The 26,726-nt window shown below is 42.1% G+C and overlaps 1 protein-coding gene and 1 long non-coding RNA gene across 16 annotated transcripts in view; one reads left to right on the top strand and one right to left on the bottom strand.

Annotated features, from left to right (window-relative positions):
* Positions 1-26,726, bottom strand: part of LIMCH1 (LIM and calponin homology domains 1) — a 321,642-nt gene that overhangs the window by 180,774 nt on the left and 114,142 nt on the right. For all 14 annotated transcript variants that reach the window (XM_045881234.3, XM_045881236.3, XM_045881235.3 and 11 more), the window contains one exon: positions 15,798-15,868. In XM_045881234.3, the coding sequence (XP_045737190.1) occupies positions 15,798-15,868 (71 nt within the window). Of the gene's footprint in view, positions 1-15,797; positions 15,869-26,726 lie in introns of those variants that run through there.
* Positions 7,858-25,187, top strand: LOC135363585 (uncharacterized). 2 transcript variants are annotated; one of them, XR_010409343.1, is made up of 5 exons: positions 7,898-7,985; positions 9,818-9,854; positions 12,915-13,018; positions 24,206-24,422; positions 24,882-25,187. It is a non-coding gene; the product is annotated as an uncharacterized LOC135363585 (long non-coding RNA). The 2 variants fall into 2 exon arrangements; XR_010409344.1 differs by lacking the exon at positions 9,818-9,854 and having other exon boundaries at positions 7,858-7,985.

Below are 26,726 nucleotides of genomic sequence, written 5' to 3'. Positions count from 1 at the left end.
CCAAGCATCCTGCCTGCGGCTAGAGCGAGACTGGGAGTTGGGAGAGATGAAAAGGGCAGAAGGGGAGAAATGAGCTCATGTTAGTCCTTCTGGAGGGCAGGCCTACATGGGCGTAGTCTCTAGAGCTGGGGGTGGGGAGGAAGGAAGGGAGGATGCCGACAAATGAAAGGCAGTAAGAAGCTCCAAGGACAAGCTCAGCTCCATTGCAGCTGTGCCCACAGCTGCCTCTGGCCCTGTTTCCCTGCCAAGTTCTGGCTATCCTTTAACTTTTGCTCCTGTCTCCCCACCTCTCTTGCCATCCCAAAAGTGTTGGGGAAAAGCCAAGAGCTGAAGAGGCCCTTTGCCATCTGAGAAAGGGGAGGTCAGCTCCTAATATGGCTGGTTAGAATTCTGAATTGATTTCCTATTCATTCCATATACTGTTATCAAACGCTTACCCCACACCAGGTGCTGCGCTAAGGCCAGACGCCCTCAGGGACTGGGTTCTACGGTGGGACTGTCACTATCTCAGACGTGGTATGAGTTACCTAAGACTATGAAGAACACTAGTTCTATAGGGAAACTTCCGGGTTCTAAATGGTGACTTGGAAGAGAACTTTGGAATCATGGGCTATGCATCCTAGTTGTAAACTAAGGATGGACACAGCAAGACAAATGTAGGAAACATCTCTGCTTCTCCTTGGGAAGCAAAGCATTTTATTCAAATATTTGTGTTTGGTGCACAGCAGAAAGTCATCAACGTCACCACTGTTACCAGATGTAATTTCCTAAAAAACAAACATAACCCCCTTGCTCCTTCGTACAGAGACCGTGTTCGCTGCCTATTGCTTGCTGGATGCTATTGAAACTCCTTAACATGCTATCCCAGGTCTTCTGAAAACTGACCTGATACCTGCCCTTCATCTCCAGTCTGCCCCATCTTGAACGTGTCCTAATCTCTGGCCACAATTTCTCCCCAGAGCACTCAAAGCCCCTTCAGTTGCTGAGCATTTCAAGTGCTCACTGTTCCCTCTGTCTGACTTGCCATTACCACAAGCCTCCCCCCACCTCTTCGTGGCCTGGCAAACTCATGCTCATCCTTCAAAACCCAGCTTAAATGTTACCTCTTCTTCAACCGCTTCCTAGGTAGAGGTTATATCTCCCACCTCTAGATCCCAATACTCTTTGGCTTCCTTTTTTATCACACATCACAGAAATTGTCCAACCTTCCCATCAGGCAAAGGGTTAGTTCTCTCTGCAACCCCATCTCTACTGTAAGGGCTGGTCCATGGGAGAGCTTCAATCTGTGTTTGCTGAGTGAAGTGATAATGAAACGAGCAACAATGGCAAAGTATTGGGAAACCCAAATCATCAGGTTTGAAACTACAATGGACTTCAGGGCCATTAATAATTTGTAATGTTTCTTGTTGTTGTTGTCATCACATCTGAGCCAGTTTTTCAGCACCAAGACTAGAGTTGGGTTTAAGCAACCATACCATACAAGGATCATCTGACAGGCTTCTAGTTCATTCCCACCAATCACCGCTATTTGATTCATTTTCTGTTGGTCTGTGGGATGGGATGAAAATGAGTGGAGTCACCCTGTTCCTCTTTAAAGGACAGCTGGGAGCTGGCTGGCCCCAAAGGAAACTGAATTCTCTGGGTTCTTCCTTTTGATGTACCATAGGACACACAATGGGAAGGGTGCAGGGGGAGGGGACCATGGTCCTTTCCCCTCAGGCAGCCCACATTTTACTTTCCTGTGGCTGCAGCAGAAATATAAAATGCAGTCTTATTCAGAGGAATGGAGAATGTGTTCTGGAAGTCAGAGGCTCTGGCCAGGGAATCGGACTACAAGCAAAGCCTTTTCATCTGTTGTAGAAAAGGAGCGTTAAGGGAAGAAAAACTATGCAGTATTTAAGCAACAAAGTTTCCTCATTTCTATGGCCTTTCTATGTCTAAGGTCATGATGCCTGATGTTAATTAATGTGATTAATTAGTAATGATTTTTTAGTTTTCATTTTGAAATTTTCTTTACATCTTTTTGGAAGTAGACAGAGCATTAATATAATCAATCTACAGGGCATTCTCGTCAGTAAAGTTCTAAAATATTAGCAGCACATTACAATATGATATTAATACATCTAGAAATGTACTAAATGACATTTGGAATGAGCCCTCTAGAGAGCACTGGAAACATCTCGAAGCAAAATTTTTAAATTGCATTGCGAGTGTGTATACGTGTATGCATTGTGTGTGTGTGTGTGTGTGTCTGTGAACAGCTTGAGATATAACTCACCCACTGAAAGTATAGAATCCGATTTTTTTTGTACATTCACAGGATCATGCAACCATCTCTGCAAACTAATTTTAACTTTCCTCCCCCTGAAAGAAACCCCATACCTATTAGCTTTAACTCCCATCCCACCCACAAACAACCCCCAGCCCTAGGCAACCACTAATATACTTTCTGTCTCTATAGATTTACCTATTCTGGGCACTTCCAATAAATAGGACCATATAAAATGTGTTTTTTTGTGATTGGTTTCTTTCGTTTAGCATCATGGTTTTGGTTCATCCATGTTGTAACATGCACTGGTAGTTAATTCCTTTTTATGGCCAAATAATATCGCATTATATAAATATAATATGGTCATATTTTACCTATCCATTCATCAGTTGATGGGCATTTCCAATCATTTGGTTATTATGACTAATGTTGTCACAAACATTTGTGTACAAGTTTTTGTTTGGATATACATTTTCGTTTCTCTTGGATATGTACCTATATGATAACTTAATGTTTAACCTTTTGAGGAACTACCAAATTGTTTACCAAAGTGGCTGCCCCATTTCACATTCCCACCAGCAGTATATGAAGGTTCTAGTTACTCCACATCCATACCACACTTACTGCTTTCCTTTTTTATTTTGCCATTCCAGTGGATGTGTGGTGGTATCTCATAGTTTTGATTTGTATTTCTCTAAAGATTAATGATGTTGCACATCTTCCCATGTGCTTATTGTCCATTTTTATATCTTTTTTAGAGAAATATCTATTCAGATATCTTTGCCCATTTTTTATTAGACTGTTTATTCTTTTATTATTGAGTTCTTTATATATGCTAGATACAAGCCCCTTCTCAGACATATGATTTGCAAATATCATCATATTTTCTCCTATTCCATGGGCTGGAAGATGGTATCATTTGTAGGACAAGAGCATTTAACTTTGACATAGTCCAATTTATGTATTTTTTCTTTTGTCATTTGTACTTTCAATATTATACACAGGGAAACCATCGCCAATGTGAATTTTGGACTACTCTTCCTTCTTCCCATTCTTCCGCCAAAATGCTATATGACATTCCTGCCACATGCAAGCATCATGAGGCATAGAAAGATGGGTGAGTCACTGTCACTACAACAAGAACTCATAAACAGAAAGTTAAAACAATCTCATGAGTAGTGCCCTGTGTAAGACAAATTATTTGCTCTTAGCACAGCCAAAATACTCTTCAAACCAGAAACGAGAGAGAGAGAGAGCACCTGAAGTCAGGATTGTCGTCTCCACCCCAGTATGTATGGTTGTCACCCCCGTGGGTGCTAAGAGGAGTAGGGAATCCTGAACTCAGGCTGTCATGAGGGTCATATTTTAGTGGAAGAAACGGTACCCAATGTATGGGTTTAGGATTGAGGGAGATGGAAATGGACAGGAAGTGAGCACCCCAGGTGGCTGAATGACATGCAGTAAAAGCAAGGCGTCAGGGAAGCACAAAGAAAATCATAAATACAATCATCATTCTCTGTGGCCAGTGCAAAGGATGGTAAAGATAAGCCAAATAGAAACACTGCACCCAGACAGTGTGGGACACCGGGTTCCAGGCAAAGGAACTTGAATCACGTCCTGTTCTGTGGGAAGGGCACCAGGCCCAATGAAGCCATGGTTGGGAACGTTAGCCTCATGGCAAAGTCTAGAGTGGAGTAAGGAAAGGCGGGCTCTAGAGTCAATCACTCAGCCATTCTATTTGTCTTGTCATTCACTCTTTCATCTCATTAATATAAGAGGGAAGTCTCTTTCTGCATAGTTAACTTTAAAAATAAGTAATTTCTAAACTGGGTCCTTGATGGGGGGCTATGTAAAAGGTCCTCTTCTGTGGGTTACCAAAGGAAACATTTAGAATGGCATGCTTGAGGCAGGAATTTTGCACGCTTCATTGTGGGAAGTCAGCCCACCCAGCCTGACAGCCCAGGAGAGACAAAAAAAAAAAAAAAAAAAAGGATTATTAAGAAATACAATTAAGGAGCTACTAAATCCTCTCAAATCCAAGCAAAGCTTAATCCAAATGGAACCCCACAGGCAGGCAATGAGATAGGCCAGTTTCTCCTCTACCACACAAGCAGCCCAAATTTAAACCTCTTGTTATATGCTTTTTTAGTCAATTGATCATTCCAATAAATGTGTAATAAATTTGTTCAGGAGTAAGGAGATTAATCCTGTGATTTAAGTGAGAGAAGTTTAATATGTTTTTAAGGCACAGATGGATAGGGTAAAAGAAATCACTACATTTGGAGGGGAGAGGTTCCTGAAAGAGAATTATGCTAAATTAAGTTTCAAACACATTTTTTGGAAGCATCAAAACAAAGTCTGGGTCTTAGCATCAAAACAATGACCTGAGTCTAGGTCATGTAAAACTATGTATTAAGAAAAAAGAAGTTGGGGTGCCTGGTGGCTCAGACAGTTATTAAGCGTTTGCCTTCAGCTCAGGTCATGATCCCAGGGTCCTAGAATGGAGCCCCGACTGGGGCTCCCTGTTCAGCAGGGAGTCTGCTTCTCCCTCTCCCTCTGCCCCTCCCCCTGCTCATGCTCTCTCTCTCTCTCGAGTATTAAAAAAAAAAAAAAAGAAAAAAGAAGTTGTGACCAGGATTATATAATTTTTAGTGGACAAAATATTTGCAAAGATGGATAAGCTTGAGAATCTTTCAAATGCACACAAGTCCCCCTCACCCACCCAGGAGACTCCTGTAATTGATGCTAAAACACAGTTTGAATGGGGATAGTAACACTCCCCATGCACACTGTGCTGAGTCCCCCTTTTGAGTAGGAACCAAGGGCTGTTTATTTGATAAGAATTCAAGAAGAAAAAAAGATAAAACTGGGAGTCCATTCTGCACTTCATGAGTCCTACAAATTCTCCTTCTATGATCTGCATCTGTTTTCATCTTTCTTAACAGAAGGCTGTTGGGATACTCAGTTCTTGCCTAAGTCCCCACCTAAGCCAGGCCAATGTTCAAAGAAAAAAAAAGCAGCTTTTCACTGGAGAACTTAAAAAAAAAAAAAAAAAGAGTGGGTTTTAATGTCCTTACTTGAACTTAAAAGCCTAATGAGCCTCGGTGCCAAAGAGCGGGAGACGGGCCAAGTCTGTGAAGCCAAGTGTGATATGGCCGAAAGACAAAGGGGAAACCTCTACCGAAGGCCGATCAAATTCTTACGAGCCTGCTAAGGCCAAAATCAGCAAGGGCAAAAGGACCCAAGTTTGCTGAGATTCGAGGAGCATCTGGGTCAGAGAAAGAGCTCCAGACAAAGAGTTTGAAGACACACTGCCCTCCACCACCCTGGGTCTCCATCTCATCCTTACAAAGGGAGGTGGGAGGAGCTGACCCAGGCTGTTCACCTACCGGGGTTGCTGTGAGGATCAAGTAAGGGATGGGTTTGCAGATACTGAACAAAGCAATGGTGATTAGAAGGCATCAGTCTGAGGTTGCCAACAACTCGGGCGACCACATATCCCCGTTTGCTGAGAACAGTCTCCGATTTCATTTGTTGTTCCAGTATCTCAGCTGGTTAACAACCCCCTTTCACTCTCAAAACCATCTCAACTGACTGACAAACTACACGGTCACTCTACAAAGAAGCCATTGGGCAGACTAATCTCTTTTCTTTTTTAATAGTTGAGGAAAATATTGCATGTGTAGTTGACATTAGATAAGGTCTCCACCAAGAGCTTGCTGAAACGATGCAACAGAATGAGCCAGACTTAAAACAATTCGGTAGTCATGATTGGTGGTCTGATAGTTCCCAGAGACAGCTATTAATTGACAGAGGTCTCCAGTGCCTCCCGCTACCGGTGAGGCAGGCCTTTTCTGAAGCCTTGTGCCAGCTGACCTCCGCTGGGGCCACGTAATATAGGTGACCGCCAGCTTCTTAAGTCTTCTTGACACCCTTGGTTTCCAAGGCACCACACTTCCTTGGGTTTCCTCTCATCTCTCCGATACCCCTTTGTGAGCTTCTCTTTCTCTTACCCCTGACCCAGTGGGGAGGCTTCCTCAAACTGAGACCTTGCTCTGCTATTCTTTCTTGATGTGATCTTTTCCTCAGAGAGATTGTCATATGTCACAGCTTGGCCTTGATGTCCAACAATGGCTGGCAAATCATATTTAAAAAAGCTAAATCCATTGCCTCACCTCCAAGCTCCAAGCCCTTGTCCCCAACAGTCTACAGGATGGCCCCTGGATGGGCTATCTATTTCCCAAACTCAGCCGGCCCAAAGTGAAATTACGACCTCTCCCAACAAGTAGAGGATTTGCTTCAGTGTGTACTCTGCTGGCCATCAACAACTGAAACACTGAAGTTATTTTGTAGCCTTTTCTTTCATTTATCTATATCCTCTACCCTACCAAGTCCTGCTGATCTCTTCAGAATTCTTCTTATTTCTATTGCTCTGGAAGTCGAACCCAAAAATCTTTCCATGGCTACCAACGCCCTGAGCAATCGTGCCCCTGCCTCCTCCTCTCCATCTACTCTCATCTCACACCATCATCCCTCCCCCCACCCTCCCGCAGTTTCTTACATTTTGGCCAAATGAGTCCTTCTAATTCCTCCAATGCACGGTGCTTCTATCTTAGGGACCTCAGACATACTACTCCTTCAGTCTAGAAGATGCTTCCTCCCTACTTCCATCTCCCTTCCCTCTCTCCTGGCTAATCTCTACTCTTCATTCAGGTCTCTATCTTAATGCTTCTTCCACAAGAGAATCTGAGTTTATATTCCATATGGAGTCAGGATTTAGATTACAGATCTGAGCAGGGCGCCCCTGTTACATGATTTTATTGCATAATGTACTAGGCTTTCTAGTAACTTACCATACTTGTAAGTGGGTTCTTACAAAGCTTAGTTGGATGAAGGAAGAGAAGGCCTCCTCACTGTCAGAGTAGATCTCTTTTATGTATGCCAAACACGGCATACTCCTTCCTGACTTTAAACCTTGCCTTCTGCTCTTGTCTCCAAGCCCGATGCCCTTGTCTTTCCCTCAGCCTGTTCTCATCTTAAGTAAAATTCAGTTGATGCAATAGCTTCCCAGTAACTGTCTCCCAAACAATAACAATCTCTCTTTGTTTAACTGCTTAGTAAATCTTGGCAATTAAATCTTGGTCACTTACATTTACTCACCCACTGGTTTATACTGCTATTCACACACTGTTTTGTGCATGTGTTCAAGCCCCAAATGCATTATAAAACTCCTGAAGATCAAGATTGAGCCTTCCATTCCCTTTTCATGGCCCCCAGTTCCTATTCTGAGGCTGTGCAGAACATGGTCAATATCTAACAAACCCTCCATGTGACAAAATGTCTCTATGCAAAGACACACCATCAACTCTCAACCTGTCCTAGAAGGCTAGCACATATCTGTGGCACACCACATCTCATGCTGAAATCAGGACAAGAATCCAAGACAAGCCTTCCTTCTTAGAATAAGCAGCTCATCCATCAGCAATGATATAAACAAGTGTTTGCCAACAGATTTCTTATCTTCAGAAAATTGTTTCACCAACATAAGAACTGAGACAAAAATCCACTAGGACATTCTCTACTGGTCACTCATTTGCAAACTGACATACTCAGACTTTGCATTCCAAGAAAATGTGTCTGCTGAACAAAACCTGTAAGTTCAACCTCTATTAACTCCAAAGAAGATGGAGCTGTAGTGGAGAACCTTATACTTAAAGTAGGTACTTCTATGCTTTGGTCTTTAGTCTTCAAGGATGGGTCTGTTGTTTATGTAAAAGTGTGTGTGTGTGTGTGTGTGTGTGTGTGTGTGGAGAGAAGTGAGGGGAGGGGAGGGAGGCAGAGGAGGAAAGAGGAAAAAGGAGAGAAAGAGGAGGACAGGGAAGGTGAGAAAGAGGAGGGCAGGGGAGGGGAGAAGAGGAGAGGAGAGGGGACAGAACCAGAGGATAATACTGACAATGACAGCTAAGACTGGGACAAAGTTAAGGTCACCGATGATTAGGTAGCCCAGGGAGCAATCTCGCTGCTGAACTCACTGTATTCAGCAAGTGCCTGTAACAGAGCTGTTATGTCTGTCAGACCAGTGTCCAGGGCAGTAAATACCAAGATAAACAGAAGGGATCTGTGGGAAGCTTTCACTCCGGTACAGGAAGTGGACTGGGATATGCACTAGGGCGGAGGTAGCACAGGTCTTAGAAGCGGGACAGGAACCTACTAACGCTGCCTGGAGGGTTCTGGAACAGCTTCCCAGAGAAAGAAACTGCGACAGGCTGGCGAGAGTGGGAGGAAATGACATCACCACAGAGGTCAAGGTTACTGTTTTCAAAACAATCACTCGAGGTCTCAAGCTCTGCCAGCCAAAGCTCATTATTCACAGATGATCAGGTTTGTAAAGGTCCCAAACTTTCTTGCCCAGTTTTTGATCACAGGCTAGGCAAGACAAGCTGGAAAGTAAAATCCCAGTACGTGCATCCCATGGCTTGTTGGCAGCCCCGAGAGAAAGAGCTGATGGGTGCACAGTGACACAGAGTTGCATTGACTATGTCATATTCATAATTGACTTTGGGCCTGTTTCCAACGATCATAATGAGAACAGCTAGGGGTCCAGAGCACCAAGCAAGCACCAGACACTGCCGAGCGCTCTGCAGTACTCTCTTACCGGACTCTCTCAGGGACCTGAGGAGGTAGGGACTTCCCCATTTCATAGACGAAGGGAACCACAGTTAACAGTTAAGGGCCTGCTACCTTCCAAGCACTGAACAAAGAGATGTATCCATATGATCAATTCATTTAATCCTCAGAGCAACCCTCGTAATCAGGTACAATTATTTTGGTTACAGCTAAGGAAACTGGGGCTCTGGGAGGTCAGGTAAGTGGCGCGAGGACACATGGACACATACCGACAACGTGAGCTGTTAACGAGGTTGAACCATATGAAACCACATTTTCTGACCGGTTTTCGGCTATTTACACAATTTCATAGGATTCAACCTATGCGTTTTCCCAATCCACTCACTTTCCGCCGTGCTCACTCATAAAAGAATCGGAACTGGCTTTTCTTAAAGGTACATCTTTGGATGATAACAAAAAAGAAAGTAAAGAGGGTGGGGGAGGATGAGAACTCAAACTACAGAGAAGACAGGAGAGCACACACCCTAGAACGAGATGCCGTGGGAGCTGCCCCTTGAACACAGGGGGCGGGGGAGGAGCGCTGACCCCTTGCACAGTTGAAAACCCACCTAGAATTTCTGATTCCTCCAAAACTTACCAACTATTAGCCTGCTGTTGCCCAGAAGCCTTATCGATAACATCGATAGTCAATTAACATATATTTTGTATATTATATTATTATATACTGTATTCCTACAATAAAGTCAGCTAGGGAAAAGAAAATACTAAGAAAATCATAAGGAAGAGAAAATACATTTGCAGGACTGGACTGTATTTATGGAAAACGTCCACATAGAAGTGGACCCACACAGTTCAAACCATGTTTTTCAAGGGTCAACGGTATGCTCATTTTGCCATTCTTACTTTATCTCTTTCGCATAGGCCTCTCTTTTCCTGAACCATTTGCTTCTAGTTGCAGGTAAGGTATATGCGGAATCCTTATATTATTCTTGTCACTTATCTATAAGTTTGAAATTTTTTCAAAATAAAAAGTTGGGGGAGGACTTATGAAAAGTCCTGAGAAAACCTTCTCTAAAAAGTTATTTTATTTTCCTACATAGCATTTTTGCACTGCCCAAACTCAATTACTTAACTTTATGAGGGTAAACAATTACATCTAAAATTTATCCCGTAGTCCTTATGGGCTGACAAACTTTTTCTGTAAAGGACCAGACAGTAAATATGCTAGGCTCTCGGAGCCATATACAAACTCTTGTTTCGTGTCATTTCCAACCCTTTTAAAATGTAAAATCCATCCTGAGCAAGAAAGAAAGCCAGGGGCGCCTGGGTGGCTCAGCTGGTTAAGCGAATGCCTTCGGCTCAGGTCATGATCCCGGAGTCCCGGGATCGAGTCCCACATCGGGCTCCCTGCTCGGCGGGGAGTCTGCTTCTCCCTCTGACCCTCCTCCCTCTCATGCTCTCTGTCTCTCATTCTCTCTCTCTCAAATAAATAAATAAAATCTTTAAAAAAATAAAATAAGTAAATAAATATAAAAAAAAAGAAAATGTTAATGACTCTATGATGTTTTAGCAAATGGATATTCCATGCCTTCAGTAATTATTCCCCTGTGAATGAGTCTTTAAATCATTTCAAATTTTGAGGTGCCTGGCTTCCTCAGTTGGTTAAACATCTGCCTTCGGCTCAGGTCATGATCCTGGAGTCCCGGGATCGAGTCCCACGTCGGGCTCCCTGCTCGGCGGGGAGTCTGCTTCTCCCTCTGACCCTCCCCCCTCTCATGCTCTCTCTCTCTCTCTCTCTCATTCTCTCTCTCTCTCTCAAATAAATAAATAAAATCTTAAAAAAAAAAAAAAGAAAGAAAGCCAGGACAAAAACAGGCCAAGCCTGTTGCCAACCCCTGGTATAGACAGAATTCCACAGAGTTCTACCTAAATAATAAAGTCAGAGTCAGGAAAACAAGTCAGAAACTTTCCTTTCTGGATTTATTTCAGAACCGTCTGCTCTGGGTGTTGGGAAGGAGATGACCAGTCATCAGTGACTGTCCTGGGAGGGTCTTCCTTAGGGAATGATTGTTTGCAGCCTTCCTTTTAAACCCTGAAGTCCTCCAGGACATCATGCCGTATTTGGTTAACATTTCTAACAGCATGACACTTGTCACACATTTGCAGCATGCTCACATTTTGACCCCAGACAGTTTATTTACTGCTCCGCAGAGGACTCACATCATTTGGGCATTTGACCTCCAAGCTTCAAGTACACACACTTGGCAAAAACAACCGAGGAAGAGCAAAATGATGATAGCAAAACATATCTACTGTAATTCTCCTTGGCACATGCGGTCTAGTCTGTGCTTGCTCTTGCTGTAAGTTATACGTTCCTGTGTAAGTATCACGGCACTCCGGGCAAGCCCGTGCAAAGCCAGGGGTACTGTACTTCCCAGGCAGAGCGAAAGAGCGCCCAGGACGACTCTGATCCTACTCAGTTTCCACCTTCCGTGCTACCTGGAGGTGCCGGTCTTTTCTCCCTTGTCTTTGTAGTCTTTAGTACACATCCAGCCCTCTCCTTTGTCTCACCTAGCCTGACGGCTCTACCTAAGAAAACAGAAACCCCTACCTTCTCCCCAGACTACAGCCTCCTTATCCTCTCAGCTCTCTCATGCTTTCACTCTTACTGGACTTGCCTCCTTGTCTTAAGGAGGACCACCAGGGGTGCCTGGGTGGCTCAGTCAGTTAAGCATCCAACTTTGATTTCAGTTCAGGTCATGATCTCAGTGCCTGGGATCGAGACCCATGTCGGGCTCCATGCTCAGTGGGGAGTCTGCTGGAGATTGTCTCTCTCCTCTCCCTCTGCCCCTCCCACCACTCGTGGTCTCTCTCTCTCTCAAATAAATAATCTTTATTTTTTTTTAAAGATTTTATTTATTTATTTGACAGAGAGAGACACAGCAAGAGAGGGAACACAAACAGGGGGAGTGGGAGAGGGAGAAGCAGGCTCCCCGCCGAGCAGGGAGCCCGATGCGGGGCTCGATCCCAGGACCCTGGCATCATGACCTGAGCCGAAGGCAGACACTTGATAACTGAGCCACCCAGGCGCCCCTAAAATAAATAATCTTAAAAAAAAGAAGAAGAAGAAGAAGGCCCACCAGGCCTTTGATGCTTACATCCCAAGACCACCAACCCCATGCCATCCTTCTTCATGTTCTGTCCAGTTGAGACCCAGTGGCTATCCTCTGTACTGCCCTCCTCCCCACACTTGACGTTTTCTGGCACCAATCCCATGCCAACATCACCAACCCCAAACCTCTTTCTTTTCTCTCCCATTAAAACCTCCATTGTAGGCACAGGACAGCTGTTAAGAGTAAAAGCTAAGAAATCAGACTTCTGAATGTAAATCTTTCTTATCTGAATAATCTTAGACAAGTGATTTAATCCTCTGTGCCCCACTTAACTCCTCTGTAATGGGTATGATGATAGTCCTTACAGGCCACATGAAAGTTTGGCAAGAAAAAAAAATCAGACCCCAGGACCAGAAGGATGCCCTCTGTTTGACGAGGACTATGAATTTTTTTCAGACTCACAAACAACTCAGGAAATGTTTCGTGAACAAAGAGCATGATGTCTCTCCAGTTGTAACCACCCTATAGAGCCGATCTAACTCACACAAAAAGATGAGAGTTTGTTGAACAAAAGGAATCATTCACTGAGGCCGTCGTGGATTTTTCAGCTGGGGTCATAACACTATTACAAGACACCAACTGGGCTTCTGTTCAGAATAATACAAAGTTGAAAAGCCCCAACAATTTTTAAAAAGAGGGCTGTATGTTATGAAAGCCTTCATCTCAGAAGAGCTGAATTGCTAGTTTTCGAAATTTGAAATTATAGGGAGTTCTTCTTACATTGTTAAATGTTGCTACATGGGTGGAGGTTTTGAGTTAGAACCCCTTAATCACCAGCATCCACAAAATTCCCTCTGGTTCTAAAGAGTGGCACAGCCTGATGCATTCTCATCTACTCTCCAAAGACAGGTGTCTAAAACCTGTATGGATCCACTGTCTGGGAGCCTCCAAACTGAGTTTCCTGCCTTTTGGGGTCCTTGCCATCAACCAACTCCACCCCTGGAACACTGTAAGTCTCCTCCTTGTCAGACTGGTCTCTGGATACAAGTCTCAGGAAACACACCTGCTACTCTCAGGCTGCAGCAGCATGGTACATTTCAGCTCAGAAAAAACCTCCCCATGCCTCTGCCCCAACCAAAGAGGAGGGAAAAGTCTCGCTCCTCCATTGCTCCCAACCTTCAGTGCATTCAGCTCCAGGGCCATGCCTTTGCTTCTCATGCTCCGTGGCTCCTGGACTTAGAAATGTATTTGCATCTGGTTTCTCCAGCTGCTGACCCAGCTTTCCCTCAAAGGCCCTGGCTGGGGCTCCCGTAATGGCTCTCCTTGCCCCAGGCTACCGACGCAGTTCATTCCAGCTTAGCAAACTCTTTGCCCAGGGCAGCCAGCTGGAGTCCCACAGGGAAGCCAGGACTTGACCCTCCCTGGCCCTCAGCCTCCTTCAACTACACCAGTGAGTCTAATCCTCCACGGGTAGAAGACTTAGACAATAACTCACTTATCTTGAGTTTTGGCCTATGTACGCAGTCAGTAACACTTGTCCAAGCCTCCGTGTTGGCCAGTTCCCTTCGCTTCACTCTTGGCTGTCGGCAATCCAAACCCTTTATTTATTTAAAGAGGCCCCTGGCTATAATCTGTGCCTCCCTCTTGTCTAACCATAATGTTTCCTAACCATGGCCTAGAACCAAGCCCCGCGCCTAAACAACCCTAACATTCATTAACGCGCTTGAAAAAGGCCACCGGGAGTGCCATTGCTCACATGACAGACTCCATCCTCTAACTCAACCTCTTCATCTAGGTAAGAAGCAAGTTCTTTTTTTTTTTTTAAGATTTTATTTATTTATTTGAGAGAGAGAGAGAGAGAGCACACAAGCAGGGGGGCCGGGCAGAGGGAGAGGGAGAAGCAGATCTCCGCTGAGCAGGGAGCCTGATGTGGGGCTTGATCCCAGGACCTTGGGATCATGACCTGAGCCGAAGGCAGACGCTTAACCGACTGAGCCACCCAGGCGCCCCAAGAAGCAAGTTCTATGCATGCAAAAGTCTCTAGACCCAGAGCCTCATCTTCAGATGAACCTGCTCCATCCAAAGTCTGGCAGGCAATACTACTCCCTGACAGATTTATTCATGGGAGTATAGTGGAGAGGTGAACACCTACAAGAGTCTTTGGAGCAAATGTTAGGTATACAAAAATTGGTACCAAAGACCCACTTCAACAGAGTTAAGAGAGTACAATGCACGTATATTAGATCAGACTATGGCTAGTCTGTTAACATCAGGAGAAGGCTAAGCCCAGAATCATTGGAAAAGCAGGTGTTAGAACACAAGGGGAAATGTTTGGAGTCTGCCTGGAGTTTGTTCCTGGTGAGATGCTAAACTAATTATGGTTTATCTAAGAGATGAGCTCTAATTTAGACTTAATAAAGGGAAAAGAGGCAGTGAAGGAAGTAAAGTATGAGAAGAGAGAAGAGGCTCCACAGGAAGGAATGCATGGAAGTGGCAATCAGGGCATGTGAATTTCCCTTCGAAGGAAAAAGGACAGTGGGAGCAGGAAAAATCGCTGGCGTGAACTGTGTTGAGCGGTGCTGCACAATAATTAACATTTCTGTGGCAAATGTAATTTTTAAAAGCACCTCATCCACACTATCCTGTTGAAATTCACAAAAAGTTTATGAAATAGGCAAAAGTTAGCACTTTCTAATTACCATTTTAGATAGAAAAATTGAGACTCAAGGAGGTTAAATGATTTAAGACTTGAGTTTCTAGTTCTCAGGTTCCAAAATCCAAAGTCTTTCAACTACTTCAGTGGGTCCCAAACAATATTCTGGAAGTCGCCAAAATAAGGGTGCACTCATTCTATGTAATTTCACTTACATAAAGTTCAAGATATAAGGCAAATAAATGTTATGGTGATGGACATGAGAACAGTGCTTTTCTAGAGGTGGTGGAGATGGATTGGGAAGGGACGGGAGGGCACCTGCTGTCCTCTTTCTTGATCAGGGTGTCGGCTACATGCATGGACACAGTTCTCAAACCCCATCGGACTGTGTATTTGGAGCTGTGCATTTCCTGTGTGTACATTTCACTTCAATAGAACAAAAGGCATGATCCAAATTACAGAACCTATTAAATTCAAAATTTGAGATCTTAAAGGATATGTTCATCCACCTGTAAGTGTTAAGGTGCTCGCTTATTTTGTGTCTAGAACCACTTCACAGAAAGCTCTTGAATCCATCATCACAGCAGTACTTTATGACAAAATCTGGGTTCAAAACATAAAAACTAAGCATTGCAGTTATTGTTCATGTTTGAAATTTGCCATTAGCATAAACTGAATATATCCAAAATACATCAGGGAGCAAGCCCAGTGAGGCGTATCACCTGTCATGTTTTAAGATGCTGTAAGTAAGTAGATGCATTGCTTTCACTTGGCACAAACTGCTTTTGTTTTGGGGGAAAGGGGGAGAAAAGCTGCTACTTTTACTACAGTTGGGTCCACATCCTTCCCATTACCTGGGGCCCAGATTCCTACACTGTAAATGTTGGCTGGAGCTGAGCAGCAGTTACCAGATACTTCTTTATCTAATTAGAAATTGTCACAGTCCCCACCACTCCCTACTATACACTAAAACTCCCTCACCTACTTATGTGTACTGCCTAGCCCAGTGATTTTTAAAAATTTCAGAATCAAGCTGTGAATAAATTCGAAATGAAATACAAATTTTTACAGATGAACTGAATGGCATTAATGATTTTTCTTGACTAAAACCAACTGAATAATAGGCTATACTTACTCGCAGAGAAGGATTCCATTTTCTAATCCTGTCCGAAAATCTTTATCACCAAAACTTCTGCCCGTTACTTGCTGGGAAAAAAAAGAGAGAGAGAGTGAGAGAGAGAAAGCATAAATTTTTCTTTTTTAATCAGGAAGATCAATGATTTTTTTTTTTTAACATTTTAGAGCCTTCAAATAATTGGCGGCATTCCAAGAATGGGGAAAATCTGTTAGGTCTGAATTTCCTTTCCTTGTGTAGTTTGCTGAGATCAGCTAATCTTAAATTTAGACCATTATTTTGAAGCTTTTTCCTACCCAATAGCTCAAAAAGTGTCTGTTCTTCCTGATAAGGAAGTTACTTTTGGGGCTTGGCCACGGTAGGTCAAGGTCACAGCCTCAACACACACACACGTTCAAAAAAGCCTGCAGAAGCCTCCACCTAAGGATAAAGTATCTATCTGTTAAAACATTAAGGGGACAGATGCGGGTATGTACAGACACCTAACCTCAAAAGACAAACATCAAGACAGGAATACTAGAGCCAATATCCATAATAACTTGGTGTGAAAGAGGAAAATAAAATCTGGAAAAGCATGACTAATAGCACAGGACTGATTCTTGATACCTCTGGCTCTCAGCAGCCCTTTGACCCAGGCACCAGGGCACTCACTGGTTCATTCAATAAGTATATTGACTATCTGCGGTATGCCAGATAAATATGCATACTATAAAACCCTAAAGCAACCTCTAAAGTAGCAAAATAAGTTATAGTTAACAAGTTTAGAAGGGAGATAAAATGGAATCATAAAAAATACTCTTTTTTTTAAAGATCTTATTTATTTATTTGGCAGAGAGAAAGACAGCGAGAGAGGGAACATAAGCAGGGGGAGTGGGAGAGGGAGAAGCAGGCTTCCTGCAGAGCAGGGAGCCCAACACAGGGCTTGATCCCAGGACCCTGCGATCATGACCTGAGCCGAATGCAGACGCTTAACAACTGAGCCACCCAGGAGCCCCCAAAATACTCTTAACAATTAAAAAAGGCAAAAAGAAAAAAGAGGAAAAGAGAATACAGAATAGATGAAATAAATAAAAAGTAAATAACAATACCGTAGACTTAAACCTAAGCATATCTATAAGTGCATTAAATATAAATGGCCTAAACATCCCCAATTAAAAGACAGAGATTGTCATAATGGAAAAAAAGCAAGACTGAACTATGTGCTGCCTAGGAGAAATGCACTTTAAATATAAAGATAGAAGTAGGTTAGGGGCGCCTGGGTGGCTCAGACATTGAGCGTCTGCCTTAGGCTCAGGTCATGATCTCAGGGTCCGCATCAGGCTCCCTGCTCAGCAGGAAGCCTGCTTCTCCCTCTCCCACTCCCCCTGCTTGTGTTCCTTCTCTCACTGTGTCTCTCTCTGTCAAATACACAAATAAAATCTTAAAAAAAAAAAAAAGAAGTAGGTTAAAAATGGAAGAAAGGAATAAGATAATAATATGCTAATGTTAATTTTTAAAAACTGGGTATTAATATCAAACAAAAAAACTTTTAGAGCAAAGAATATCAAGGACAGAGAAAGTCATTTCATTATGACAAAGGGTTTAGCTAATCAGGAAGATCAAAAAATCCTAAACATTTTTATATGTAATAAAAACTTCAAAATACAAAAGCCAAAACAGATCTGCAAGTAGAAATAGACAAATTCAAAACTAGAGTCAGAAATATATTATCTCTCTCCCATAACTTACAGAACAAGCAAACAAAAAATCAATAAGGATATAGAAGACTTGAACAACACTGTCAACCAAATTGACTTAACTTATATTTCAACAATACTTCACCCTACAAGGGCAGAATACGTATTTTTTTCTTCTTAAGTTCACAATGAACATGTATTGAGATAGAACAACTTCTGTGTCAGTAAACAAGAGAAAGTCATTTTATTTATAAACTTAATTCAATTCACAAAAAAAGCATGCCATCTGACCACAATGGAATTAAATTAGAAATTAACAACAGAAACATCTCTGGGAAAAAATCTCCAAATAATTTTAAACTAAGTAACACAATGTAAAAAACAACCCACTGATCAAAGAAGAAATAAAAAGAAATTAGAATATATTTTGTAGTGAAAGAATATGGCTATGTAAAAACGTATGGAAAGACACTAAATCAGTATTTTGGGGAAATGTATAGCACAAAACACCTATATCAGAAAAGAAAATCTCAAATCAATGAATTTTCTTTCTTCCTTAAGCAAATTAAGCCCAAATCAAGTAGAAAAAAAGGGGGGAAACTATATCAGTTGAAATCAAATCAAATAGAAAACCAAAGCGCAATAGAGAAAAATCAATGAAATCAAAAGCTATTTACTTGAGACCAATAAAACTGGGAAACATTTAGCCAGGTTGATAAATCTTTAGCTAATAAGACAGACAACCTTTGGTTTTTAGACAAAAAAGAAAGACACAAATTACCAACATCAGGAATGACAGAGATGACATCATTACAGATTTTATAGACATTAAAATGATAACAGGGAATATTATAAATAAATTCATCTCAATATATTTACCAACTTAAATGAACTGGATAAATTTCTTGACACAAACAACCCAAGTTCATTCAACAAAGAAATGGGTAACTTTCCCAAAAGAAAATGTCAGTCCCAGAAGGTTTATCTGGTAAATTACAACAAATATATAAGGAAGAAATAATGCAATTCTACACAAACTATTCCAGACAATTGAAGAGGAAAGCATACTTCTCAATTCATTCTATCAGGCCAGTGTTACCCTGATTGCAAAACCAGACAAAAATTTTACAAAATGGACAGATACAGATACATGTACACACATGCATACACACACACAGAAAATATGACCATCTCTTCATGGTGGGAAGCAGGTGTGATTTTTATCTTCTTCTTTAAATCTTCTCTATTTTCCTAAAACTTTCCTGAAAGAAAGAAAGAAATGAAGGAAGAGAAAGGAAGAAAAAGGGAAAAAAGAAAAATAGTCCTTTGTTAATATCTTCTCATTCTTACTTAAGGGAAGGTGAGAAAAAGGATAAAAAGTAATTTGTATTTACAGTTTGCAAATATCTAGCTTTTTTCCTAAAATAAAGAAATTAGGAAAGATCTCCTTTAAAAAGCTAAGATTTTAAATGCAGACTTTAAACAATTTAGCATTTTCTTTCCTGAATCTATTAGTCCTAACTTATATTCTCAAAGCACCACTAATATTATCTATAAAACTAACCTTTATTCACCAAGAAGTGATTAGAAGATTCTGAAAACATTTTCCCCCCAGGTCTTTATATTTTTGTTAAAATTATTATGTTCTAGCACCAATGGTACTAACATTGAGACCCAAGAGAGTTGGGTCTATTACAGAATCTCTGGCCAAGATAACCCAGGCCCCTCTCCATTTATTGAGCCATGATGATGGGCAGGGCCTCGAGACCAAAATACAAATGAGACATGATCACTGCATGCAGAAGGCTCACAAACTGAGAGGAAAGCAGATAACCAAATTCATACCATAAACAGAAGTTAACAGGACTATCAAGGTTATAAAAAAATATTGGTGGTCCACCGACTACTTAAAATACTCATGTACTATTGGGTGCCTGGGTGGCTCAGTCGTTAAACATCTGCCTTCGGCTCAGGTCGTGATCCCAGGGTCCTGGGATCGAGTCCCACATCGGGCTCCCTCCTCGGGGGAAGCCTGATTCTCCCTCTCCCACTCCTGCTGCTTGTGTTCCTGCTCTCGCTATCTCTGTCTCTGTCAAATAAATAAATAAAATCTTTAAAAAACAAAACTCATGTACTATTTAAAATTATATTGTATGTGACGCATAGCCAGTAAAAAATTTCGAGTAGATTTAACAGTCCCAAGTCAGCCTACTAATTAACATCCTCCAAGGCGTAGTATGATTAAATTCAATTTCCTAGACTGCCAGTTATGGAGATGGGAACAGGCACCATGCAAATGGAAGAAGGTGCTCATTTCTGCCTCTGTTCTTACTCTGCTTTCTTCCCTGCTTCTGTGCCCATTAGGTCCCAGCATAGCCTTCTCACTGCTCTCCACTGGCCCTAAGGCCATCCTTTCTTCCAAGCCCAAGTTATTTAGCATAGAGGTGTCTAGATCTTGGTTAAGAGGGTCGACAGTTGAACAGACTCCAGAAATTCAACAAGGACCATGCCACTGAAGAGTTAGGTCCTTAGACTAATAGCAGCAGAATTTCACCTGAAATTAGTGTTAGAAATACAGACTATCAGTCTTCCTCCTACACTCTACAAGATCTACTTAATCAGAACGAGCATCCAAAAAGATCCCCAAGTGATTCATATGCAAAGTAAATTTCACAAAGCCCTGATCTAGCATAGAAAGCAAGCCAACAGTTCGGAATCAGAAAAGGAGGACCATCCACTGGAATCAGGATTCTGGATGTCCTGTCTCAACAACATTTTTATGATGTGTTTATACTGTCACACATTGTATATTTCAACTCTAAAGTCTGTTAATTACTGTTCCCTTCATGACAGCATAAGCCATTGCTATTAAAAAAACAATATGGCTGCCAAGAATCAACCACCATTACCAACAGTCCATGAGCAGGGGAAGTGAACAATAGCCGCCCAAACTCTTCACTAACCTTCCCACCTGGATTCCAACTAAGGACTCTCAGTAACCTTGCAGACATGGTGCTAGCCAAACCATGAGCTCCTGATGACCCTCCAAGGACACTGAGCAGGATGGGAAGATCTAATAAAACTCTTAAAGAGAGCCTGATATGGGGACCTGGGAGTGGAATGGGTGGGGAGAGAGCCCAGGTTCGGGAGCATCCAGGGCTAGCAGTGGCCAGGGCTAGCAGTGGAAGAGCAGCTTGAAATGTTAAGAACACTTTATCATTTCCCCCAAATCCTGCTCTCCACACCCGGCTGGTTCTCACCCATCTGATCAATTAATTCTTGTAACTCCATCCTTGCAGCTATTCAGCTTTGTGATACTTGATCCATATCTCTCACACCCAGTCACGCCCACTAAGAAATTCTGTTGACTTTCCCTTCAGAACTTAGCCAAAATCCAACTACTTCTCATTCTACCACCTACTCCAAGCCACCATCATCTTATACCTGGATAAGTCTCTTAACTCGCCTCACTGCTCCACCCTTGCCTCCCTTCCCTCTATTCTCAAAAGAGCAGCCAGGGTAATCTCATAAAGTTAGATCGTGCCACATTCCACTTAAAATCCCCCAAAACCTCCCCATCTCACTCATAGTAAAAGCCAAAGTTTCTACCCTTCCTTAAAGGCATTCACCAGAAAAACAAGCAAGCAAGCAAGCAACAAACAAAAAACTAATAGGAACATACTGACCAAGCCGTTGGACACCACGATTTCAAGAGTGGCCATAATGAACTTGCGCATATCTCCCCATTCGAAGAGATCCTCAGAACTTACGGTGGTAGCTATGTCAGCATCCATGCCTTGTGTGTCATTCAGTAAAGCCCAATATCAGATTTCTTTCCTTGCTTTATGGTTCAGGTTTAATTCACTTTCATTACTATCTAAAATATTTGTTATTTACAGCAATGGAGGGATATGCTGTGTCAGATTAAAATACTCAAGAATGGATAACTTACCAGAACATTGATAGTTTTAAAGGAAAAGAAACACTTTCACCTACTTTAGCAATTAAACCAAAAGCAGAGGCAAAAGGACATCACAATGTGTCATCACACTATTTTTATGCAAGTAATTAAGTAAGCTCACCTGTATTTGATTTCCGTCTCAATGAACTAAAAGGTAATTATGTTTCTGAGTCTGTTCATGTCAATGGCACTGCTCTAAACCATTCAAATAACTGAAATATGGAGAACTGAAAAAAAAGTCTAATAAAAAAACCACACAAATTTATGGTAATATTTTCACAATGTGTTTATAATGTAACACATTATATCAAAATGCTACACTTTGCTAATTACTTTGTTACCACTGTTATTAAGTAATTGCCATGAATAGTCAAAGACTGCCAAGAATCAGTCTCTCGGCCTATTCATTATCATTTATACAAACTGTATTTCAGAAACATTTTCATTCATCTTCAGTTGTTGTTTTTTTAAAGCAATCTGGCAGACAAACTGCAGTCCACCAATAAACTGCAGGGCTAAAGAGGATTTTAAATAAATGTTGGAAACCCTATTATAATGATCTTAAGAGAGGAGATTCTATTACCTGACAAAATGATGGTCCCTGGGTTCAAGCAACTGAAAAAAATATAGAATTTAATATATTTTGACTTAACTTCTGAAAGACATAGATATTTTCTCTAAATTGTACAAAAATAAGTACACTTCATATTACATTTTTATTTTGTTTATTGCCCAACTCCACCCAGTAACGTGAGAGTGGGAAATTTTACTTGTTTTCTTCACTGTTGTATACTCTGTGCCTAGAAAAGTACTTGGCTCACAGTAGATACTCAATAAATATCTGTTGAATAAAAAAAAAAAAAGGTATGCTTTCAGAAGGTTGTGATTTCCTCCTATAAACAGTAAATGAAAAATAATACCTCCTTAAAATTCACTGAAGAAGATTATTTGTGGCTCATTATACTCCCTTCTCTTCTGATCATATTTGACTTATTTAATAAAAGGACATTTCTGCATATTTTTACACTTAAACTGTAAAATAAAGCAGAACAGAATTGCTCTTATTTTTCACATTTACTGGGAAATAAATCCATTGCTACTTCTGTCTTCTTCGTGGGGTTGCTAGAAAAATCAAATCAAGTTTCTATGGAAACTCTTCATAAACAATCATAAATCATACTCATCTGAAATAGAATTAGCAATCAACCAATCAATCATCTACTGAATACCCATTTCGTGCCAGGCAATGTCATAGGTGTGCATGTGAGACCAAAATAATAAAATCTGTACCCTACCCAGGAAGAATCCACAATCCAGGGGGGAAAGATCAAACGGTACAGTAGATGTTGGAAGAGAAATATGGACACAGATCTACAAGAGCAATTAACACAAATTGCATGACTGAAGGAACAGTTGCATGTTAACAGTTCACATTCATATACCAACTACCATATGTCCTCTCCGTTCTAAAAGCTTGCCAAATCCAAATATTGTTTTATTTAATCCTCATAAAAATCTAGTGAGGTGGATCCTATTATTATTATTAGTTCCACTGTAAAGTCAAGGAAACCTAGACACAGAGAGGTTCGGTAAGGTGCTGAAGGAGACAAAGCTAACAAATAGTAGAGCCAGGATTGAACCCCAAGTAGTGTGACTGCAGAGTTCTTATTCCTAAGCACGATACTGTGCAGCATCGGAGCAAAAGAATGAACTCTCTCTGCCCAAGACAAAGACCTGCACAAAGGTTTCTTTGAGCAAAGAGGAAAAGTTCTAAGGGCTGAGCACAGCAAGGAGGCAGGTGGAGAGGGAGAGGGTGAGAGGGCATGAGGTGCCAGGGTGGGCATGGCCCAGAAGTAAAGGATCTGTGTGTCAGAGGTATGGGTTGACCTTGATCCTAAAACAAAAAGATACCCCAGAAGATGGGGGCAAGGAAGCGGTTCTTTGGCAATCATTCTCCCCATTCCCCACTAATTCTTCATTCCTAAAGAGACAGTCCCAAAATGACATTTTGCTTGTTGCTCTCAATTACTTCCTCGAGGACTCTACCATCCCCACTGATATACAATGACCTCGCTTTTGGAATCATAGTGTGATGGAAACTGTCTGGCCAAACCTTTAGGACCACTGCCCCTAACCCCATACACATTCCTCTGTATATGGTTTCTACCCCTATCTTTTCATCCTTTCCTCAAAAGGAAGAAATACACTTTCTCTTTCCTCCGTCAAGGCTCTCAATGCCATTCCTTCCCACCCCCGGGTCCTTACCTTACCCCTTGGCCCACAGCAGTCTTCATCTCCCTGCTGGTAGCATGCAATCCCTCTTTTCCTAAGAACCCTAATTCAAACCAGCCCCTTTAACTATCCTGTTTTTCTCCTTCCTTTCACAGTCCAAACTCCCTGAATGAGTATCTAGCACCCATTGCCCTTAATCATCATAGCTCAGGGGCCTCCAAGCTATCCACTTTTAATTCCCTGAAAATTCTTACAGGGTTGAGTTGAGACCCATGAGTCTGACTCTGAGCTCCACAAGCACAAGCTAAATTATAAGTAGATTAATGAACGTCTATCAACCGTCAGCCTCCCTAGGTACAAAATGATACTTGTACCTATCTCCAAGGTTTGCATCAAGAGTCAATGAATCAGTGTTTGCCACACCCTTCCCACAGTGCCTGAGCCACCGCCAGAGTTCAATAAATCTCATCGTCGACACTGGCAACAATACTAGAATTAGATCCCATTATTGATTTCTCTCTTTCCAATACTCTTTACAGGTCTTTCCTGCCTGACCGTGGATGATGCCACGCTTTCCTGGTTCTCCCCTTGAATTATCTTATCACCACATTGTCTGATCCACAGAGACACCTCAGCTGATGGGCATCAAGGTCTCAGTAGCTTGAGAGTCAATCACTCCCCCCTGCCTGGACCACTTGCATCTTGTAGGCCGCCCCCCACGGCCAGACACCCCTGCTTTTCCTCCTACCTCATTCGGTAAATAGCTCTTCACCGTTGCCGTACATATGTCTTCCTCAGTCATTGCCTACCTGTGCAACATGGCTGTTTTCTCCTTTCCTCGCTTTGCTTTTGGCCTCTCTCTAGCCACACACTCCCCTCCCCTGGGCAGTCCCATGCCTTCAAACATGTCACATACAATAACTCAGGCATTTTTATAAGTTTAAATATTCTCACCTTTAAATATCTCTAACTACCTGGCATGTGCTAACTCACACATTATCATTGGTGGCCCTGACTTGTCTCCCCGGAAGTCCAGAATCAAATATCCAGCTTCTTCCTTGACGTCTCCGCTTAGTTACCTAATGCACATTTCACACTTACCAAGATCAAAACAAAATTGGTGACATGGGTCCCCTGACCTGAGAGCAATGAGAAGAGCAAGGTTTGTCCCTCCAAATGCAGTCTAGACCTGTTATTTTCCCCCTGTCTCTGCAGCACCAAACTAGCCTGAGTCTCGGCTGCCTCTCGGCGAGATGACAGCAGCAGCTGCCCCCCTGCCCTCTCTGCTCCTGCCGTGGCCCCTCCCCAGACCACCTCCCACGCAGCATCCAGCAATGTCGCCATCGGGTCATCCTGCATCCCTTCTCACGACACCAAAATAAGTCCAAGTCATAACCACAACCCCTTCATGTCACAGATGAGACAAATAATGTCCTGCCCATTAAGTGACTTGCTCCAGGTCACGCAGCTGGCTATCAGCAAGGATGTGACTAGAATCCAGGCTTCACTGCCCCACCGCACTGCCTTCGGAAGGCACGTCTTCTTGCAGCATTTACACCACTATACTCTCTCTAATAACAATTGCTTCTTCTATCCATTCAGTTTGGGTTGGCAAAGAAACAGCACAGAAGTCCAGGCCTGGGATGATTTAATCAACATGATCAGACCATGATCCTCTCCAGCACTAGATCTAAGTGCTTAATATTGAAGATAATAAAATGCAATCTGCAGAATCCATTTATATTTTCATCATGTCATCAGAAAACCAGAAGGCGGCTGTTTATAGCCACAGATTGACAGACTCCACTAAAAAAAAACAGAGAGAGATCTAATTAAGAATCCAGGCAACACTCAAAAGCACCCTGGGAGCATTAAATCCTCTGATCTACCCATTGTACGCTGTAGGCATGGAAAATGGTCAGTCCAGGAACATGTGAGTGGGGTTAGCAGGAACTGTGTTTGCACATCCTCAAGTTGTCCCGGCCTTACGAAGACACAGAACAGAAGCTGCAAAGACAGACAACACTCAAAGTGAGCTTTAACACAACATCAAGTGTTAGTGATTGATTTGAGAGCAAAGAGAAAGAAGAGTCCAGAAAGAAAGTGGGCTAGTGGAGTGCTTCTGGGTTATGTGTGTTGTCTCCATTGCAAGGAGCAGAGATATGCTTCAGCCATGGTGTTATTTTTACCTGGGTGTCATGTTTTGTTCCTTAAATAAATATTTGAGTTCAGGCTAATTTTGGCAAATCAGTGTATGGAACTGTCATCCAGTCCTCAGCACACTGAAGTATAAAACCTCTGAATTAGGCAAATCTGGGTCCAAATTTCAGGTCTGACACTCAGGGGTTATGTGACACTGGACAAATGGCTTCATTTCTCCAAGCCTGTTCCTGCGTCTTTAAAACAGGAGCCTGTTTTATGAGGTTTGGAGAGGTTACAAATCCTAAGTGGAAACCATCTAGTAGGATATTTAATACTGCTTGGAAGTTCTATTACTTTTTCCCCCAAGCCATATATCCAAGGAGGGGGAAAAAATCCACAACTTCAGTGTCTAAACCAGGTGGTTGCAATTTTTTTTTCGGAAATAGTGCTCAGGAGAAAGAGTGTAGCTGAGGCACATTAGCCAGATGGATCTGGGTTTGTAGGTGCTGGGTACAAAACCACACAGGGAAGTCAATGTGCTAACCTCCTACATGCAGTGTCTGGGTTAAATGAGACCATGAGGAAACAATTGTGCAAGTCCAGAATATGACACATCTCATAAGAAAATTGACCTTCAAAAAGCCAATGTCATGAAGAAAAGGGGAGGGTTGCTATTTATAAAATGAGAGACTTAAGAGACAATTGCATTGTTTGCTCTTTACGGAAACCCTAGTTTAAATGAAACTTTATAAGACATTTTGGGCACAACTGGGAAAATCTGCATACATACTGGTCATTTGATAATACTAGGGCATTACTTCACTTTATTAAGACTGACAGCAGCATGCTGGTTACATAGGAGAACTTGGAGATGCACGCTAAAGTATTTAGAGGGAAAGAGGTCTGTTGCCTGCAATG

This window comes from Mirounga angustirostris, unplaced genomic scaffold (assembly GCF_029215605.1).
Source record: "Mirounga angustirostris isolate CCGP_5_RB_7025 unplaced genomic scaffold, mMirAng1.0.hap1 SCAF_2, whole genome shotgun sequence".
Lineage (NCBI taxonomy): Eukaryota > Metazoa > Chordata > Mammalia > Carnivora > Phocidae > Mirounga > Mirounga angustirostris.
Note: the sequence above shows the minus strand (reverse complement) of the source record. Positions and strands in the feature narration are given on the sequence as shown.